Source organism: Petromyzon marinus, chromosome 50 (genome assembly GCF_048934315.1).
Source record: "Petromyzon marinus isolate PM22_M1 ecotype Great Lakes invasive population chromosome 50, UKy_Petmar_22M1.pri1.0, whole genome shotgun sequence".
NCBI classification, from domain to species: Eukaryota; Metazoa; Chordata; class Hyperoartia; order Petromyzontiformes; family Petromyzontidae; genus Petromyzon; species Petromyzon marinus.
In genome coordinates this window covers 4,012,852-4,034,017 of record NC_133716.1, presented here as the reverse complement: position 1 = coordinate 4,034,017, position 21,166 = coordinate 4,012,852, and the positions used below count along the sequence as shown (strand labels likewise).

The 21,166-nt window shown below is 52.1% G+C and overlaps 3 protein-coding genes across 3 annotated transcripts in view; 1 reads left to right on the top strand and 2 right to left on the bottom strand.

Moving 5' to 3' along the window:
- POMT1 (protein O-mannosyltransferase 1) overlaps nucleotides 1-21,166 on the bottom strand; it is a 50,303-nt gene that overhangs the window by 26,316 nt on the left and 2,821 nt on the right. The gene's annotated exons all lie outside the window — the stretch shown is intronic.
- On the top strand, nucleotides 38-13,175 carry LOC116953274 (von Willebrand factor A domain-containing protein 7-like). Its single transcript, XM_032973330.2, has 15 exons — nucleotides 38-309; nucleotides 1,119-1,216; nucleotides 1,571-1,735; nucleotides 2,612-2,821; nucleotides 3,383-3,521; nucleotides 5,486-5,643; nucleotides 5,959-6,216; nucleotides 6,701-6,919; nucleotides 8,781-8,935; nucleotides 9,413-9,527; nucleotides 10,119-10,326; nucleotides 10,767-10,857; nucleotides 11,121-11,353; nucleotides 11,876-12,002; nucleotides 12,839-13,175. Exons 2-15 carry the CDS (start codon nucleotides 1,195-1,197, stop codon nucleotides 13,013-13,015), a joined length of 2,277 nt encoding a protein of 758 aa, XP_032829221.2. The 5' UTR covers nucleotides 38-309; nucleotides 1,119-1,194; the 3' UTR covers nucleotides 13,016-13,175.
- On the bottom strand, nucleotides 15,894-18,569 carry LOC116953106 (procollagen galactosyltransferase 1-like). Its single transcript, XM_076074879.1, has 5 exons — nucleotides 18,526-18,569; nucleotides 16,975-17,104; nucleotides 16,590-16,724; nucleotides 16,198-16,405; nucleotides 15,894-15,916 (listed from the first exon to the last, which is right to left on the bottom strand). Exons 1-5 carry the CDS (start codon nucleotides 18,567-18,569, stop codon nucleotides 15,894-15,896), a joined length of 540 nt encoding a protein of 179 aa, XP_075930994.1.

Sequence of the window (21,166 nt, the reverse complement as noted above, 5' to 3'; positions counted from 1 at the left end):
ACGTCATGTCACCTGTGGTTACTTAAGGGGGGCTTCGTGACGAAAGGGGGGTCGTTGTGGGAGCCCGGGATGGAGGGGGGTTGGAGGGATAGCGAGGAGTAAGGCTGGGAGAAGTCTGCACGAACCAGCTAGGGTTAGGTGAGGCGAGATAGCTGGGCTAGCAGCAGATAGAGCCAGAGGTCCCCGTGAAGGACCCAGTGTAGGGGCACCTACCTCTGGTGCAGTTATTGCTCCCTTGTGTTAATAAACCGGCGCAAGCCCTTACCTGCAAACTTGCATCCGAGTCGTCACTCACCACGCAACACATTTGTAAGGCACATTTCATCCCTAGATCCAAATGCGTTACCACTACTGATAACCATAGTAGAGGACCCGGTAGGACAGGACGCGTTATTAGAGCAACTTCAAATTACAGGGCACTTACATTAAATACAGATTTCCCTCGCTTTATGTGGGTTTGGCTAACCTATGTTTATACCTAAAATTCGCAATATGCGGTTTGGATTCACTCAGATGCGGCTGTGCGGTATACCCACGGACAACATTGTGTATGTGTTACTGTATGTGTTACTCGGCAGACAGCTGTCTTGGGTCGTTTCACTTTGCACGCCCCTTTTTTGGAACGCATCTACGGCGTAAAGCGAAGGAAATCTGTACAAAGAAATACGTGGCGATACACTCAGGGTGCCTACGGGCAATGAATACTCAGTCGCATTACAACGCTCGTGCCCGAGGAACTGTGCTATGGGCACGGCACAGTTTAGGAACAATCCTCACTACCAAATTTAGCAATAAGATGCAACAGGTTGTGAGGATTGTACGTAGGTTTTCACCGAGTGAGTTGAGCTGAAACAATAAAATGACGCGTTAAACGCGTGACAATTTGTTTTGGGCTAGGTCGGATGGTGAATGGCCTTGGCGAAACAGATTTGGTCAGACCGTTAAGTGGCCTAACAAAAGAAAACTATTATGAATCACTGGCTGCGAACACCTATGTACAGTATACATTTTGGAAGAGATTGCTTGGATGGGTCGATCATGTGCTGCAGATTGTCATAGGCTGCTGTTGTACCGTACGTATATGCATCACGTATTTGTAACCTCTTTGTGTTACACAGTGACCCCAACGTGTACGAATGTCTGAACAACATCATCCTGGCTTCACCGCTCACCAGTGGATACAGGCTTGGCAGAATGTGCAAAAATAAACCTGCAAGTGAGATCACACGTGTCATGCACCTGCCTTCTGCACATTATCGCACACTCACCACTCGCTCACTGCTCGCTCACTCGCTCGCATATATCCGCACACCACAGACTTGGGTAATGAAAGTGCCGGATGTTTTCCTTAGTGGCAGTCATGTTTTGTATGAAGCTGACAGATTGGGTTTTTATGGTCGATAAACCTTCAGTAATAACCTGGGCTGCCTGCTGGAATTGAACCGCGACCCCCTGCAACAGGGGGCGAACGCGCTACTGCTCGACCATGTGGCTTTACGAGCCTCACTATGTCTCTGTGAACATCACTCTGTCTTTGTTCTCCCCCCTCCGCCCCCGGCCCCCCACGCAGGCAAGTGCAGTCACGGCGGGATAAACGATGCGTGGCAGAACCAGACTGCGACGGGCGGCATAAACAAGGAGACTCTGGAGCCGAAGCTCTCTCCGCACCACTACCATCACGACGAAGCGGGGCACGTGGCCATGATCGCCACGCGAGACCTCCTCGTCAACTCTGGTGTGACGCAGAGCCAGCTCCACCTAATCGCACAACCTCACCACACAACTCACCATGATCACAGCTCATCACATACACCTCGTAACACTACAGAGTGTGGGGTAGATGGCATTGGTGGCATCCCGAAACCTCCACCTCAACTCTGATGAAACACAGAGAGTGCTCCTATGATCACTGTTACATTGTTTTTATAGCTTTATTTTGGTGATATTCGAAAACGTACGGTTAAGCCATGTTTGTTTGCTGAAGTACGGAGTTAGCCTGATAATGTTATCGAAATTGTCTTATGGTTGTTATTGTTCGATTTGCATCCCATTGGGATTTTTGCACACAGCGTTGATATACGGTGGTTTTTTTCTGGAAAATTTTACTGGTTTTTCCTGGATGTTTCTGTTGCGAAACGTCACTTTAAGATGTTCTTTGTTCATGATTTGTTTGTTGCGGTTGCACCCGAGTCAAGAGCCTCATGGCTCACAGGGCTATACCTAATAAATTAAACTGATATAAATGAGGGTTAGAGTCAGCGTTAACATTAAGGGTCAGGGTTTGAGTTAGGGTTAGAGTCAAGATCAGGGTTAGAGTCAGGGTTAGGGTTATTAGAGTCAGGGTGAGAGTTAGAGTAAGGTTGAGAGTCAGAGTTAAGGTATCCGGGGTGAGGTTCGAGTTAGGGTAAGCAGGGGGAAGATCGATTCAGGGTTAGAGTCATGGCCAGGGGTAGAGGCAGGGTGAGAGAGTCAGGGTGAGAGGTAGAGTAAGGGTGAGAGTCAGAGTTAAGGTAGGCGGGGTGAGGTTCGAGTCAGACTTGGGGTTGTTGTCAGGGGTGGACTCGGGATCAGGTCACGGTTTCCCTCATGTGGCGATCCCCTCTCATCACAGCGGGCAGCGTGCTGGAGGAGCTTGGTGAAGAGCTCTTCATGCAGCTGTTCAACCTTGAGCGGCACTCACTCGTCTACGTGGTGGACGTGACGGGCAGCATGGGCGATGACATCGCTTTGGTGCGCGACAAGACCAAGGAGATGGTGATGGCAGTGGCCAACAAAACAGAGGCCCCCGAGACATATGTGCTCGTCACCTTCAGTGACCCCGGTACGTGGCCCCCGGGGTTTCCTGGGGCCCCCTCTGCCCCATTTCCACTGGCACATCCGAGCCGAGCCAACCCAGCTGTCCAAATGGTACGGGTGGTTTTTCCGCTGGCCGTTTGCGGAGCTGAGCCGGAACCAAACCGTGATATGCTACTGGCCTCAAAGATGGCATCTGAATCTGACTCGGCGTCAAGCAGGGGCGGGGGCTAATGACACGTTCATCACATCTGACGTTAGTACGCTGTGAGAACACAGCATACTTAACACCAGTGTCTGTGTTCTTTATATGCTTTTATTTAAAGTCTGCCACTTTTATAAACACCCAAAACCACATTCAACCTTTCCTCATTGACGCGGTGGAGACAGCCAGAGCAAACTGCACGATGGGCAGGAGCTGATCACATGGTTACTTATTTCATTTAGCGTTTGCCATTTTTTTAGAGTTTGTTTAGTATTGACTGTTTCATGCGCCTCCACCCAGACCCCTATGTGCAAACAAGGTCATGCTTCGGGTTTTCCGGGGCTCCGTGTTGATACCCTGCGTTTCCCTCGTGTGTGTGAGTAGAGGTTTACGAACCATTTATCACCAAGGACTGGACAGAGATGTACCAGGCACTGGACTCTCTGGAAGTTGGTGGTGGCGGAGACTGCCCTGAGATGGCGCTCTCAGCCCTGGAGCTTGCGTTGCAGATCTCGCAGCCCGGGTAAACATGACCTATCACTCTCTTTCGCTTTATCCCAGGCTCGGCGGCCCTGCTTGTCTTTGTCCACTTTGCCCTGCTTGCGGTACCCTCCTGCCTTGAGGCGAATGCTCGCCACATCTACCTTGGTCTTATCTCTACGTCTTATCTTTGGTCCGCCTCTCGGTTCCTTGCCTCGCACATCCATCGGCAGAACGCTCCGACCCACATCTGTGGGACCTGTCGTCAGGAAGTGTCCCCCACCACTTCCCGCACAAGTCAATAGTAATATCACGTAAGGATGGCAGTTCCATGGTTCCTCCGATAATATTAACGTTATTCTTGGGCATTGTAAAAGCATGAATTTGCTTAGTACAACAATCTCCTTTGACCAGTCATGGAATGGATATATTCTAATCTGGGTGATTAGACTTGTTTACTTATTTATCCAGGAGAGCCACACTTAGTTGTCGGACTCTTTTTCACCAGGATCCCGCACACTTATTTATTTATTTCAGATGTTTTAATCGAAGTAATGGGCGTTTAAACAAGTGGGAGGAAACCGGAGCGCCCGGAAGAAACCCATGCCTTGCATGATCAGGACAATGTTCAATCCCTATACGGATGGAAACAGGTGGCGATTAGTCCACTTGCTGTACTGCGTTGTTCTGACGTGCCAGAGTACGGCTCTTCCTCGACGCCCACGTGAAGGGAGTTTCACAACATTTGTGCGGTGATCCACCAACCCTCGCTGCCTCCACCGTGCTGGATTACAGGCCACGTGCAAAACAGCCACCACCGCCCGGCTAGAAAAGTTGATAGGCGTTTTCTTTGTGGTTGGGGTATGACACGGTCATCTTGTGTAGGAGTAATGTACGAGTGTAGCCCACTCACCCTTTCTTGTGAGTCCTCCAACCTTGGCTGTACCAAGACCGTAGCCATGGAGTCAACATTGGGGGGGATCAAATCTTGCAGGGGGTCTGGGGGTCCCCCCCCAGAAAAAAATCTAAATTTGAAAACTAATTTCCCGCCTAAGATATTTTAAAAAATCACTAACATAGGAGGGGCTTTTTATTTATTTTTTGCAATAATGTCTAATAGTGTATTGTATGACATTGCTCTGTTTTTTTCTTTTTTACCTTTTCTTGTTTCATTGTATGTAATGGCAGAGATTATCATATAAACAGAAATCTATTTTATAGCAATATATATGGGGGGGACATTTTGAGCATATTTTTATTATAATTACGGCCTTGGGCTGTACACACAGAGCGGTCCTACGGCAGACTTTACAAGAGGTTCTAGAGGCATCAAAGATGCTTGGTTTTCTACTTTTTACCAAGGCCTTTGTCTTTAACTCCAAACGATTATCACTGCTATATACAGCACACATACAGTCGAAGTTGGAATCTTGCTGCCATGTCTGGGATGGAGCACCCATTTCCTACCTCACTGCACTGGCTAGAATTTAGAGTGATACAGTCAGGGTGATGGATGATGAAGAACTCACGAATAGACTCCAGTGACTCGCTCATCAGCGGTCAGTCACCTCTTTATCGCTCTTCTATTGCTAACATGGTTACTGTTCCTGTGAACTTCACTACTTAATTCCTCCACCCATGTTGAGGACTTGGTCTACCAAACTGTTTCCCTCTCATCCACACTGTGTCCAACCTCCACACTGCAGGCCAGAACACTCGCTCACCCACCCACTCAATCGTTCACTCACTCACCGACTCACTCGCCACTCTGCGGGTCACCTCACTTCTCTTTATGCTTCTTCCCTCACACTGCTCCACTTGGGAATTTCTTCCCATCATCTCCCCCCCCCAAGCTCAATACAATAATTAAACTTGCAAAAATTCTAATAAACGTGTCAACTGGTGCCTTTGACAACTTTGATAGTGCCCTTTTGTTGCTGGCTGCTTGACGTTTTTGTCACCTTTGGGGTCACTGCGACCTTGTGACCTCGACCGTCATGCCTACAGGTCGGATATTTACCTGTTCACGGATGCGGGAGCAAAGGACGAGGCGGAGAAGAAGGATGCAGTGAAGGCGCTGTTTGAGAGCACAGATTCCCGGCTGCATGTGTTCAACACGGGATCCTACTGTACACGCGGAACACAGCGAGACCTCTACTCACGCGGTACCGCGCACAGCTCCCTCACCCCTCACTCACCCAGCGCTCGCCAAACTCACTACACTCGCCTTGTCTCTCAACAAGGTGACCTACACTCGGATACACTCACCGATACTTACCCACACTCACAGAACTTCTTACACTCGTGTTGCCTCAACAGGATTGCACACTCATCCTGCCCTCACTCGCCCTCTCTTTCCATCGCCCACTCTCCCCTTATATCACCTATGCATGTTCACCCTTATCTCTACACCCTCTCCCAACTGCACCATCACCAACCCCTCCACCTCCCTCCTCCTCCCCAACTCCCCCCCCAAACAGCCAGCGAGCCACGTCAAAATATATACGAGACCCTGGCAGCGCTGTCGGGCGGCCAGTATATCCTGACGAGCAAGGGCGAGCTGGCCGACGTGCTGGGAAGCTTGGAGCTGAGCCTCAACGCGGCGCCCGTCTCTGTGCGTTACGTGGAGGTCACGACCCCGGACTCCGTGACCTTCCCCGTGGACTCGTCGCTGTCCGAAATCGTCGTGTCTGTGAGCGGCCCGGCCTCCTTCACTGTGGAGCTGTTACTTCCCTCAGGTACTGCCTCCGTTGCACGGCAGCAATGACTGCGTTGTTAGTCACGCACCTGGCTCTGCTTGTCCCCAAACCAGATCCAGATGTCTTGCGAGGCCAGCGTGGTTTTGGCTCGGCTCGGCAAACAGCCAGTGGAAGCAACACTTGTACCATGAACACCCCCGCGCTGGCTCGGCCCAGATGTGCCAGTGGAAAAGGGGTATAACACGCACACACACTTCATCTGCTGTAGTACACACCCACAGACAAAGGTCCCCCATGTAACCTACACAGGCTGTTAGGGCAAGTGCTGTTAGCGAGCATCTATAAAGACTGGCGCACGAAGGGGCGGTGTGGGCAGTGCCATGCCCACGCCCGTGCTGACGTTTACTCACTGCACACCAGGTACGGTAATCGTTTACATTTCAGTTGACCTCGGGAGAGGCCCAGAACTAGTTCAGACGATCGCTAGCAACTGATGTCGGCCATGTTCCCATCCCGTCGTCAGGTGATCTCGCCACCGACGTGGAGGAGCTCGTGTCCTCCAGCCAGAACGTCGTGCGCAGGGTGACCACGGTGACCCCAGGCACCTGGACGGTCAAAGTCACGGGGTCGCCGGGGCCTCACCTGGTGAAGGTGACCGGGCGGAGCCTGGTCGACTTCACTGCTCAGCTGCTGCAGCGGATGAACGGGTTCATGCTGCCGATTCCGGGGCGCCCCGTCACGGGTACGGCGCGCGGGGTGACGGTGGCCGGTTACGTGGGGTGTGCGTAGGCCTCGGCAAACAACGAGCCTACCTTTACCCTACCTTTTACCTTACCACAATACAATCACTCTACCCTACCTTTTACCCTTCAGCAGGTAAGGTAAAAGGTTAAAAGCAACGAGCCTACCTTTACCCTACCTTTTAACCTTACTCCATACAAATTACCCATTACAGGGTAATTACTGGGGCACTACACATGAACAAGGTTTATAACAGGTAAATGCTAGGTAGAGCACTTTATTCATATAGAATACTCTCGATTATTCCGATTTTACACGCTTGTTGTTGTCGTTGTATCCTCAAATATTGTAACTCAATTTTAACCCACTTCCCAATGTGGTATCGACTACAAACTTGGTATACTTATGTCATACTGATGACAATACTATGTTCTATCATTAAAAAAGAGATATTTTTAAACATTATTTTTTATTTTTTTATTTAAAGCTTTCGTGACTGCAGTAATTCATATTCTTAGTTTTTTCGGTAAAGTCACGTTGAAGAGAAACAACAAAATAATAAAATATATAAAAACCAATAAAAAAATTCTCACGACGTTTCGACCATAACTCAAACGGTCATGTCTTCCAACACACCTGAAGATGACCGTTTGAGTTATGGTCGAAACGTCGTGAGAATTTTTTTATTGTTTTATATATTTTATTATTTTGTTGTTTCTCTTCAACGTGACTTTACCGAAAAAACTAAGAATATTATTTTTTATGTTATATTTCGGCTTGGGTCTAATTGTCCACTGTCAACTGACGTTGGCTGTAATTGGCCACGGTCCCTTACGTTGTGGCAAGCTTCTGGGCCACTTCCTCGAGTCGTGGAGTTCTGCCATTACTTGTACATTTCATAAAAGGCTGTTTTAAAAAAAAGTTTTTTTTTATATTACTTTTTAAATGGAGGCCACGGACTGCGCCACGGAGCTTTTAGCGGTAAACATGGTACCGTATTTACCGGGTAATACTTTGCGCTACATTTACCCTACCGGGTAATTATTCCGTGCTACCTTTACCCTACCCTTTACTTTACCCCTTGGCATGTCAACACCTTTACCCTTTAACCCGGTAAAAAGGGTAAATTACCTTACCTTGCCGAGGCCTAGGTGTGCGTGGGTGTATGTGGTGGTAGTGCATGTGGCATGTGTGATGATCCATTAGGGTCTTTGGCAATATTTTCAGGAGCCAGATGCCAATGTCCAGGTCTGCTGGCCACAACCAGAAAGCTTGAGCAGAGAGAGTTTGTGTGGTTTTGCTGTTCTTCCTCCGTTGAAGCACAGACTGCAGTAGATTTACAAAATGGTCCATAGTTTGGGTTGCATGCCCAGTCATACTACTTTGGCTTGTCGTTAATGTGTTCTACATATCTCTATGGGTCTCTGTGTATCTCTATGGGTCTCTGGGTTTCCTATATGGTCGGTTCATGGTTTGGCTTACATGGCCACAATCACACTACTGTGGCTTGTGTCTTTCATTTTCCATTTATGAAGATGTGCGGCCCGGGCTGGTGATGTTCTGATACGGTTGATGGTAACACCAGTGTCCTTGCATGGTTTTAAGAGTGATTGATAACATGGTGAGTGTATGATGTGTGGTGTAACATGGTGTAGTGTGGTGTGATGTGGCGCAATGCGGTGTAATGCGGTATAACGTGTAACGTGTCAACGTAATGTGACGCGGTGTAACGTGAGTGCGATGCAGTGTAATGTGTTGTGACGTGGTGCGACGCGGCGCAAGGTGTTATGTGGTGTGACGCAGTGTTATCGTGTTGTGGCGTGACGTGTTGTGACGTGGTGTGACGCTGTGTGGCGAGACAGGTGAGCCGTATCAGCTGTGGGTGAAGCCGATGGGCAGCGTGGCTGGTTTCTCCATGTCCAGTGTCCGTCTGCTCTCCGGCATGGGCAACTTCGAGTACCTGGTCTCACCCACCGAGTCCGAGTTCGGGGTCCCCTTGCAATTCAATGACCCCATGGTGAGCATTGGGGACAGGGAGGGGACACGGGGATCAGGGGTGATCCGAGGGGATCGGGTGGGCGGGGGTGGATCAGAGTAGAGCTGTGATATCTGATTGTCTACTTTATGATTCATAGGGAATTGCTTTTCCAGTTAAGCCACGTAATGATCTGGTAAAATATGTACGATAAGATCTTCCGCTACCCAACGCACAAACTATTGATCTTGCAGCTCACTCACCAGTGAGTTGGTGAGCAACTCTGCATTCCCATCCAATTCAGGAAGCCATTCCGATTTTCAAGGAGTTTAGTCTGACTTTCTGGATCTGGTCCCGAAGAGAAGCATCGCATCTCTAATTTAACTAAATCTGGCTGTGAGAATTGCTGTTATACTCACTCGTTAGACAATGTCATGACTTAGAGGGGGTGGGAAGGGGGGTGGGTCTTCATCCAACAGCAGATAGATTATGGCTGATTCTGCTGATGCTGGTTTGCAGGCGTTCATGGTGGAGGTGTGCGGCTCATCTCCGGAGGGCCTCCCGTTCTGCCGCATGCACACGCAACGCACGACCGTGCAGAGCTTCCATCTTGCCCAGCTCAACTTCGAGGAAGGTGGGGCAGATCAGAATTGCCCTCATTGTCCACCTCTCATCGTAGTCACTTGTAATCCATCCTCAGTCACTCATAGTCCACCATCGTAGCCAGTTATATATAGTCACTTACTCACACGTATAGTTCACCCTCGTAGTCACTCACCTAGTCGTTCACTCGTAAAGTAATTCATTCATATAGTAACCATCACAGTCACCTACTTATAGTCACTCATAGTCTACCCTCGTTGGCCAAAATCAGTCACCTATTCCACACTCCTTGCCCACCAACAAAGTAATTCACTCAGTCCACCTTCACAGTCCACCATCGTACTAATTCTCAGTCACTCACAGTGCATCACACACAGTCACACCACGTACGTGATGATGGTGAATGGCAAAGTGGGAAAACCGTCATCCAGCAGTGGATAGATTCTGACCCACGCACATCCGCTGACACTGGACCCCATGTCTCCTGTGTCTCCCGTGTCGCCCACGTCTCCCACGATGCCCGGGTTTCCCTTGATGTCCGTGATACCCGTGCCACCCACATCGCCGACGTCTCCCATGACGCTCGCGTCTCGCGTGTCTCCCGTGACGCCTGCGTCTCTAGCCACGTTGGAGCCCGGTGTGGAGGTGTCCCTCTCTGTGGTCCTGGAGAACCGCGGCGTCGCGGCGTCATCCTTCTCAGTGTCAGCGCGTGACGAGCTGGGCTGGGCGAGTGCCGTGAGCCCCAGCAGCACCATGCTGGCACCGGGGGAGAGCGCCACACTCATCGTTACCGTGGCGGCGCCGCAGCACATCACCGAGTTCACCAGCAGGTGAGTGGGCGAGCATCGCGGGTACAATGGCATCAGAGATCATCGGCACACGATAACATCATCACATCGACATCACTGCACACACACTCCCTGTTCATGTGCGTGCCTGTGCATGTGTGCCTGCCTGTGTGTGCGGTAGTGTAGCGGTTAATGCGCAGCGCTACGAACCCCGCAGCCCGTGTTTGATTGCCGCTCGTGGCCAACACCAGTGATAGCGATTATCTGAACCAGTCCTGGGCCTTTCCTAGGTCGACCTACCTGAGCATGTGTGTGCCTGCCTATGTGTATGTTCCTACATGTGCGTATGCTTGCCTGTGTGCACGTACCTACTTGTGAGTGTGTTCATATATATGCCTGTACCTACCTGTGCGTGTGTACCTACCTGTGCGTGTGTACCTACCTGTATGTGTGTGTGTGTGCCTGCGTGTGCGTGCTTGCAGCATGCTGCGCGTCACTGCCGAGAGCTTGGATTCTCCGGACTCCTCCTACACCCTCAGCTTTCCCCTGAGCGTCTTCATCGCGCCAGTGGAGGTGAGGAACGAAGACATCGCTCACCGGAGCACGACGACACTCACTACATTGCTCACTACTTACATCCCTCACTCCAACACTCAGTCATTCCTCTATCCCTTACTCCCATCACTCACTGCCAGTACTACAATACTGAATATCCATTTGCGCCTTTCAGGAAAGCATAATACAATTAATAAGCAGAAAATGTACATCCTTCACAAATTCGTCTGTCCACATAGAAAATATAAAAGTAATATATTTTTCTCCTCGTCGTCGCCCAGATCCCGGACACGTCCCCCCCTGCGGTGCGAGAGCTGGCGCGGAATGTGTTGGCGTGCACGGCGGAGGTGCAGCACGGGGGTGAGGCACTCTGCTCGGCGAGCGGCTGGAGCGTCGACGTCGAAGCCATCGACGCCGAGATGGAGGGACCCCTCACTGTGAACATCGCTCTTGGGGACAGAAATGCGCTGCTAACCGTGGACAGCATCGGCGGAGTCTACAAGATTAATTATAGGTGTGGGGTGGGACGCACACGGGGAGAAGGTGGAGGGCGGCGGGGGTTGATGGAGAGGGATGCGGGGAGAGATAGCGGGGCAAGGTAAACGGGGAAGGTGGGAGACAAAGGACACTGGGAGATGGGGGGACAAAGAGATGTGCGGGGAAATAGGAAGATACGGGAATACAGAGACAGTTGGAGACTGGGCACGCGAGGGGACGGGAACAGTGTGGATGAGACGAAACAGTCATGTCTCGTAAACCAATTCATCAGTATTAGTGACGGAAACATTGAGTGTATGGGTGAGTAGATGAGTCAGTGAGTTGTTCTGGTGGTTGAACACTGATATTGAGGCGAAACAGTCAAGCGTCTGCTAGAGACCGAGACCTCGACAGGGGTGGAGGAATCGACGAGTAAAGTCCACGGTAACCAAGGTGGTACCGACAGAACTGTGATAAGGGTACCCACTTACCCCTTACACCTCACTCCCTACCCCTCACCCAGTGCCCGCTCACCTCGTCTCTCCCCTGGGCCCCGCAGGTCCTCGTGCTGCAGCCCATGGGTGACGCTGGACGTGAGTGATTTCATGGGGAACCTGGAGCGCTACTCTCTCGACTTCGCCGAGCCAATGCCGACAGAGGACACCACGGCGGAAGGCGGCAGGACGGTAGGGATGCACCCACACCACTACGTGCGGTCCGCTCTCCGATAGCTCGAGTCATCGCTTGCTGCACCGAGTAATCGCACAAGCATATAGGTGCATGAAGAGACCTTCTGCCTCTTTACGCTTTAAATAGAGGATTTGCCTGGTCAACATCAAATCTTACGGAGGTGGCTGGGTGGCTCAGGAGTTTGAGTATTGACCAGAACCGCCAAGCATCTGGATTAAAGCCCTTGGTCTGGGTGTCTTTTAGTTGGTTCATATTGGCTTTGTGAGAGATACATTGGACTGCTGACAGCCTGGGTGTCAATCGCGGTTTCAGCCACCAGTGGCTAAACTGGGTTCTCAAGTGCAACGGGTTGATAATCTCGGGCTGGTTTTACATAGACTCATTGCATAGAGACTCATAATTTGCATAGAGATTCAAAGACCCACGTAGACTAATAAGTGATTAAAGCAGGTTATCAAGTGTAGCGAGTAGATGGGCTCATCCTCATCACCAATGACTTAAATAGAGACTCAGCAGACTTACATAGTGACTAATAGACTCACATAATACCCATAGATTCCCACAGAGATTTATAGATCACACAGAGACGCATAGACTCACACAGACAAAAGTGGTGAATAACCCAGGTTCTTAAGTATAGCAGGTTGATTGTCTCAGCCCAGTTATAAATTACTAATACAGTAGAGAGACTCATAGGCTTACACAGAGGCCCATAAACTCACAAGAGACCCATACACTCACACAGACTGAGTAATGATGAACCTGGGTTCTCAAGTGGAGCGAGTTGATGGTCTCAGTCCGGTCACCACTGGCTAACACGTGTACCCGGCAGGCGATGGTGATCGCCTTGTCGGTGGTGAGCGTGGTGCTGGTCGTCATACTCATCGCGCTGGGAGTGGTCATCGGACGATACTGCTGCCGCTCCAAGCGGGCGGTGCAGCAGGATGCTACGCCCAGCATCATCACCAACCCCTGGACCAAGCCCATGCAGCGCCCTGATATGAAATAGCAACACTCAGCACAATCTACACACACCGCAATCCACACTCAGCACAGTCAGCCTACATCGAGCAAACCCCCCCACCCCCTTTCTCGGCGAGTTATTTTGCTCCTAATGTCTCCCATGCTCTGAAATCGCCGTGATTTTGAATAAAGGATTTGAGAAGTTGTGCTGCGGTGGTGTGGTGGATGGCTGTTGTTGCTATGCACCTCACACAAACATACCAATCTCACACACTCCTATCTTGTACTCACACGGATACATACCCCTATCACCTCCGATTAGCATGGTTGACTACATACAGTGTGAGAGAAGTTCAACATAATGTACATACATATCACACACACAGCTCCTGTGTTAGGAAGCCACTGGCGCTATGAAAACGAATTTATTTAGAACTGCTTTTTGTGTTTGTTGTCCTTTCCCCGCACATACTATTAGCACGGTTTGCTACATACGGTGTGAAAGAAGTTAATCTCCCAGAGTTTTGCATACACTCCCATCACACACACACACGTGCCACACTCCTATAAAAGATATCCCGTTTAGCCTTAACAGACTTTAGGAACAAGTTATGTTAGCGAGCACATATGAAATCCGGCATGGCACACGAGGGGGAGTGTGGCCAGCACCATGCCCAGCTGCCTTTGTATCCCAAGTAGCAATGTTTACACACCACCCCAGGTACTATTTTGTCATCATTGGTGTTGACCGTGAGCGGGAATCAAACCTGAGTCGCCTGGTTCGTAGAGCAGCACGCTAACTGCTGCACTACCACTCCCTACCAATATCCGCCATTCGCCACTAAGTGACGGTAACTTCACCACGGCCCCTGTCCTAGGCCAAGTGCACTTTGAGGCCACGTAAAGTGTCAAAGACTCGCTGGCAGGATGTCTCGGGACAGACCCAGGTGCCATGGGTTGACTGAGATGACTGGTAGATGCACCAGCTATACCCACTACTGTGCAAACTTGCAACATTTTAGCTGCTCATTGTGAGCGTTGCTCCTTTGCCCTCAGTTGTTGGAAGGCGACTGCCTCCAACTGCCCAACAGCGTCCTTCACGAGCCTCCTCCATCGATGCCGATCTTGACACCGCTGGTACCAGTCGTTGGCAAGCCCACTCAGCTCCACATCCTCCCGTACCGCATCAGTCCATCTCTTCTCCAGCCCATGTCGTACCCTTTTAGCCCCCTCTATGTGGCCAAACAGCTGCTTGGGCATGCGGTGGCCGGGCATGAGGGCTACATTACCCAGCCAACGCAGCCTTGCCTGCCTGAGGAGCTCACTGATGGGAATGTGTCTAGATCTTTCAAGGATTTGTGAGCTCCTCACAATCCAGCCTGGTTAAACCCAGGATGGATCGTAGGCAGGCCAGCCTCAATGTTTCTCACCGGCGCAGATGTTCCACAAGCATATAGAAGGGAAGGCATGACTGGCAGAGAAGACTCGAAGCTTCATGCGAAGCAACAGACCAGGTAGCTTCCACAGCATTACGCAGCTGATGAAAATATGCCGCCCGACTGATTCGGAATGAGGCCTCTGCTGTCAAACCGGAGCTGGTCATAAGCACACTCTTCAGGTATGGAAAAATCTCCACTCCACAACTGCTCCATCACCAATGGGGAGCTGAGGGGGTGGAGTGTTTGGTGGCATAGAATACTAAGCGGCACACTCCAGGTTCAGCAACAGTGCCTCAAACTCCTCCTGAGTGAGCAGCAATCACCAGATCATCAGCATACGTAACATGGTTGACCAATAAGGAGCCATCCCCCGTCCGCACCTGGGCATCGATCAGCCTCCCATTGTATCTGCTGTACCAGATGAGAATTCCTCCGATACAGCCACGGAACGCTTCTCAAACTACGTGGTCAAAGATGATGTTAAGTAATGTGGGAGCCAGAGGACATCCCTGTCTCGCCCCAAAGTGAACAGGGAATGGCTCTGACTCCTGGCCACGTAGCTTTATCCGGGCCTGCACACCATCATGAAGGCCCTTAATGATTGTAAGCAGAGTTAGGAACTCTGAAAGTAAGAAGAACTACCCACAGTGCTGGCCTGTTGATGGTATCATAGGCCTTGACCAGGTCAGTAATGCAGAGATGTAGGTCTTCCTGTAATTCTCTACACCTCTGCTGTAGAAGATATATAATATGGCATCCGTGCAGGACCGGTCTGAAACCTTATTGGGGCTCCGCAAGCCTCTCAGTGTGCCTGGTAAGGCAATGTTGAATAATCCTTGCCAGAACCTTTCCCGGTACACTGAGAAGAGAGATGCCCCTATAGTTGTTACAATCTGTGTGGTCCCCCTTTAAAGAGGGGGACCACCAGGGCGGGTGCCGCAGGATTGGAAGGGCATTCTTCCAATCCTGCGGAACCCGTCCTGTAGTCCAGAGAGTTGTGATGATGTCATGTAGGGCAGTCTTCATAGCATTTCACTTGGGAGATCGTCTCTGCCCGGCGCTTGTCCTGGTCTCAGACCCAGGATCGCCCCTCGCACTTCCTCCACAGATGGCACCTCAGTTAACCATTCAGAAGGGGTGGCTACTTCTGTCAATATTTGAGGCATGGCAGCCATAGCAGGGTCGTCACCACCTTGCCCCACGATGTCGGGGCAGAGGGAATTCCCCTCCCCCAAGATCTCACAAAAAACTCTGTAAACCTGCAGACCTGTTCCTGGGGGTCGGAGATCGGATTACCGTTCTTTCCCTTGATTTGTGATTGCGGGCTACTGAGGCAGATTCCATCTCCTAGCAACCTGCGCCCACCACTCATCCTTGCAACGCCGCACGGCTCTCTGGATCTTCAAGCGAAGGCTGCGGTAAGCCTCCTCATTCTCCGGGAGTGGGCCTGTCGTTTTCTCTCAACCATCCGGAACACCTCCTCCTTCAGCCAGGGTCTCCGGGGAGGTCTGAACCACGTACCCAATGCAGCCGTTGCAGCTGCACGAGCAGCAGTCCTGAACCTCACCCGTTTCCCCTCAGCATCAGAACGAGAGGGGGGGGGGGGAAGCGAACCCCAGCTGCAGTTCACACGCACGTAGACATACACACAGATAATCGCTGCTGCCACTGGTATTGGTGGTGGTGGCCGCGGGCGGGATTCGAACTCGGGTCTCCGCTGGCTTCGTAGCAGCGCAGCGACGCTGACTGCCGTGCCACCAGCTCCCCCCCCCCGGCCCCCCCCGCCAACCTGCGCGCATGCACGAGTGAGCGAACACTATGACGTCATCGTAGGGCCAGCTATAGTCCGGGGGGGGCGGGTGGAACGCCAGCGCCCCCGCGTCAGACTCTCCCACGTGCAGGAGCAGCGCCGAGTGCAGCATCGGCACGCGGTGGCAACCGCGGCGCCGCCGCTCCCGCAGCTGCTGCAGGTACTCGGCCGTGCGGCGGTAGTAGCCCTGGAGGGGGGGGGGCACGGAGAGTGGGGGGCTGGGGTGAGGCTACGGTGGGTGCAGTGGGGGGCTTGCAGGTCAGAGGTCGGAGCCACGGAGTCCGCACTGCTGACAACCTGGGTTCCAGTCCCGGTTCCAGTCCGGGTTCGACGATGTCGACGATGATGACGACGTTGGCGACGGCGCTCACCTTGTCGGTGATGCCGCTCCAGTAGTTGGAGTAGGCGGTGCGCGACGTCAGCATGGGCCCCCCCACGGCCCGCCGCTCCCCCACCAGGAACCCCAGCGTGGCGGGGTTCCACAGCACCACGTCGGCATCCACCAGCTACGGGGGGGGGGGGGGGTAGGGGGGGCAGGGGGATGAATGGGAGCAGGAGGGGGAGCCTAGGCTGTGTCTAAGGTGCATGCACCGAGCACCACACGGCCGGGCGTGCTGCTGTCCACTCTCCCACTCTCATGCCGTGCCGGCCTTCATAGGTGCTCGCGAACAGCACTTGCCCCAACAGTCTGTTACTGGCTACGCGGGGGATCTGTGTCTTTGTAGGTGTGTGTGCGCGTGCGTGCGTCACACTCACGAACACGAACTCTGCTCCCAGGCTCCTGGCCGTGTCGAGCGCCTCCTGGCGCAGGCTCAGCACGTGCTGGAAGCGAGCACGTGACCAAGGACCCCCCCCCCCCCCCCCCCCCCCGTGTAGCCTTAAAAGACTGTTGGCGCAAGTGCCGTTAGCGAGCACCTATGAAGGCTGACACTGTGGCACACGAGGGGGTGGGTGGCCAACACCAAGCCCGGCCGCCTTTGTCTCCCTAGTGACGATGTTTACACACCGCACCAGGGACTCTCTTGAGTCGACCTAGGGTCCTAGGCAAACCGACTCACATATATACCTGTCTGTATGCACAGGTAGACAGACAGGTAGATAAAACAGACAGGTGGATAGACAGGCGGAGACTCCGCGTTCGGCTTGCGGTTGACGAAATGTTAGCCGCGGACATTATTCCACCGTCCACCAGTCCATGGGGAGCACCAATTGTACTCGTCAGAAAGCACGATGGTAGCTTGCGCTTTTGTGTTGACTTCCGTAAGTTTTATAAGGTCTCTGTCGCTGATGCGTACCCTTTACCTGGAATGGATGACTCATTGGATGCTCTAGCCGGAGCGCGATTCTTTTCCACTCTTGATCTCCTATCCGGGTTCTGGCATTTGCCACTAGACGAAGCCTCTAAGCCCAAGACATCCTTTCGTACACCACAAGGCTTGTTCGAATTCAATCGGCTTCCGATGGGTCTTCATTCCGCGCCGGCCACGTTCCAGCAATTAATGGAACTGGTCCTGGCTGGTCTCCAGTGAGACTCGTACTTCATATGGCTCGACGATGTCATCGTTTTCAGCCGTACGTTTGACGAACACCTGGAACAACTACGCGCTGTCTTTCTCAAAATGCGTGCGGCCAACCTGAAATTTAAACCGCAGAAATGTCACTTCTTCCAGAAATCGGTTTGGTATCTTGGCCACGTAGTAAGTGATTCGGGTATTGCGACTGACCCAGACAAAACCGCGTGTGTTCGAACTTGGCTGACCCCCACGTGGGGGACGTACGCAGTTTCATAGGATTTGCGTCCTATTACCGCCGTTTTGTCCCCGGGTTTGCTACCATCGCTAAGCCTCTCCACGCCTTGATGGCTAAGGGTCATGAATTCCATTGGGGGGAGGAGGAGGTCGCATTTGTTGCGCTCCGGGATGGCTTGGTGAATGCCCCTCCCCTCCGCTACTTCGATTTTTCGTTGCCATTTGTCCTTGATACGGACGCCAGTAACACCGGAATTGGAGCTGTTTAGTCCCAAGTTGTCAATGGCATCGAGAGCGTTGTCGCATACGTCAGCAGGGTGCTGTCTCCGGCCTAACAATGGTATTGTGTCACGCGCCGGGAACTGTTAGCCATTGTGATTTTTGTGCAACAGTATCGTCCCTATTTGTATGGTAGGCACTTTGAAGTGCGCTCTGACCACGCAGCGCTACAATCCACGCTGCGTGTTGACCAAGCCATCTGGCCAACTTTCACGCTGGTTGGAGTCCCCCACGATTACTCCTTTAAGGTTACTATCGCAAGTGCTCCCGTCACACGAACGCTGACGCCCTGTCGCGATTGCCAACGAGCGGCGGGTGCGCCATCTTTTCGGATTCCTGGCTCTGTAAGCCAGTCGCCGAACCCTCATCCCCTCCCCTCGCGGCGTCGGCCCACGTGGTAACATCTGAGTTGGCCGAGGGTCCGGCGGCGCGTGATGCTGTCATTGGGTTGGACCATGCAGAATGGGGGTGCCGCCTCCAGGTGGAGGACGCTTCCCTGCTAAAATTGCACCGCCGTGTCAGAGAGCCTGAGGGGGGCGAGGATCGACGGGGTGTCGCCTCTGTCATTCTTAAAGGCGGATTGCTTATGCATGTGGAAGGATGGTTGCGCCAATACAACATCATTGCTCTGCGGGGCAAGTTCATTTGGGCGGTACACGAGCGCTTGTTGCACCTAGGTATGCATAAGACGCTGGCCACACTCAAGTTGGACTTCTTCTGGCCTAGTATGGCTGAGGATGTCACTAATTTGTTGAAAGGGTGTGAGCAGTGCGCACAGCGGAAGCCGCCAGTTTCCCGCGTGAACGAATTAGTTACGCTCGACATCCTTGGTCCATTTCCCACTACCCCTCATGGGAATAAGTACTTGCTGGTGGGAGTCGAGTATTTTTCACAATGGCCTGTGGCCTAACCGCTCCCCAACCAGTCAGCGGCGACGATTACTGAAGCATTCTTCAATGGCTATGTAATGGACAAGGGTGCTCCCGGACGTCTTCTGACTGATCAGGGCAAAAATATATCCTCAAAGATGTTGCAGGTGTGCGATTTTTTGGGAACAAAGGTACGCACGTCACTGTACCACCCGCAGACGGATGGCATGGTTGAGCGCCTACACAGGACTCTGACGTCCATGTTGAGCCACCAGGTCAGCGAGTCCCAACTCGACTGGGATTTACATATTCTGCATATAGGATGGCCCCTCACGCATCCACCGGCTACTCACCGTTTTTTTAATGTACGGGAGAGAACACGGCCCCCCGATTGATGCAGGCCGCGCCCAACAAAGCTAAATCCAAAATTTCTGACTCTGTGCGTTTCACCCGTCAGAAGCTTTCCGAAGCGCGGGAAGCCTCTAGGGTTAATTCTGATTTGTGCCAATTGGCCAATGAGCAGCTGAGGGGTTCACGTGTTTCTACACATGAGTGGGCACCTGGGGACAGAGCCTGATTGTACTGTCCACAGGTACCGGTGGGTACGTCGTCCAAATTGTTCAAACCTTGCAGAGGACCGGTCGATGTGATTCAGGTCGTTCGGCCATAGTGTGTCCAGATCCGCTTTGTGCGGCAGAGTTGGTTTGTGCATCCCTCGTGCCTCAAGCCTTTTATTGCGCCGTGCAAGTTCATTCCATCTCCACACTGCAGGCGCCGTCTCCACTGGATTGGGGAGAGGAGAACCCGTCGACCCGGCCTACTGCTCTTCGTGAGGAGTCGGGCTCGACGGGACAATTGCATATTCCCTCAGGAACCTCCAGGGAGAGCGAGTCCACCTCCCCTAGAGGCCCGGCCACGAGAACTCGTTCTAAAACTCTTCGGGTTTCATGATCCCCACGCACACACACTCCCACTCCCTCAGTTGGTTGTCGATAAGCCGTATCGGTTATTGGCTGAACCTAACCCTTATGATGCTTGCGGGTGTTGTTACACGGTGAGGGTGTGAGATGTTGGCCATGAAGGGGATTCCGGGCGTTTGCGGTTCACTGCACTGTTTTTTTGTCTCTCGTATTGCTCTGTACTCACACCCTTTTCCCCGTTGTTAATATACATTTGTAGGTAGTGTAAATATTGTATAGGTGGGTTTGGGTATTTAATTGGTAATTGATATTATTCATTGTTGAGGCACACATACCGTTAATCATTTTTTTTATCACTTTATCACCTTACTCACTTAGTTCGTTTTAAAGGGGAGTTGACCGCCGGGACAGCTGAGTGCTACGGAGGGGGGGGGGGGGTGATGTAGTGACATCGCGGATGTCACTGTGTAGTACCAGCCCTAGAGGGAGCTCGATGAGCGCTGGGATAGCGCAGTGGCACCACGCGTCGCGTGTCGTGCTGACTCCTACAGGAGGGAGTGGGAGTGACAGCCATGGGATAAGGTTACCCTAGGCCATGGCACTCTGCTGGACCCTGGAAGGCACATGACCAGTAAGATCTATACAAGGGCCCCAGGAGGAGGCTTGGGTGTGGTCACGTGTCAGGGTAAGATCCTTACGGGAAGGGTCGAGAAACGGCCATAGCTTTCTCGAAGGTGGTCGTGGCCAAGCACGGGGCCAGCCACGACCCAGCAGCGTATAAACCGGGTTCGCACAGGGACCGGGGTTTAGCGTTGCTGCCGTCATCTGAAGATCTACGATCTACGTTCTACGTCCAAGAAGAAGTCACCAACACGTGGACGAGGACTCCAGCTAGGCTCCTGTCCATTGTAGCTACTCCCAGTAACAAGCGTAGTTAGCCTGGTGGTCCACCAGCATAGATTATCTGGTAAAGGGGCAGTAACCCCTTTGTGTTATGTGTTGGTACAGTATTAATAAATGTGTTGCCTCCTAGAAGTACGTCAGCGACTCAGTTGAATCCACTATAAATACTCTGCCATCGGGGGGGTAAGATGCTATACTCTTTGGTTTTATTCGGTAAAGTTCTATGTTT

Excerpts from the sequence above, each read along its gene's own strand:
- LOC116953274 (XM_032973330.2), top strand. The coding sequence starts at position 1,195 with ATGTGCAAAAATAAACCTGCAA. Across the intron at positions 2,822-3,382 it reads CGTCACCTTCAGTGACCCCG|AGGTTTACGAACCATTTATC; the intron begins GTACGTGGCCCC and ends GTGTGTGAGTAG. Across the intron at positions 12,003-12,838 it reads CGGCGGAAGGCGGCAGGACG|GCGATGGTGATCGCCTTGTC; the intron begins GTAGGGATGCAC and ends TGTACCCGGCAG.
- LOC116953106 (XM_076074879.1), bottom strand. The coding sequence starts at position 18,569 with ATGGCGCACCCGCCGCTCGTTGGCAATCGCGACAGGGCGTCAGC. Across the intron at positions 17,105-18,525 it reads AATCGCGACAGGGCGTCAGC|TCTTTTAAGGCTACACGGGG; the intron begins GTTCGTGTGACG and ends TTGCGCCAACAG. Across the intron at positions 16,725-16,974 it reads TGGGAGCAGAGTTCGTGTTC|CTGGTGGATGCCGACGTGGT; the intron begins GTGAGTGTGACG and ends CCCCCCCCGTAG.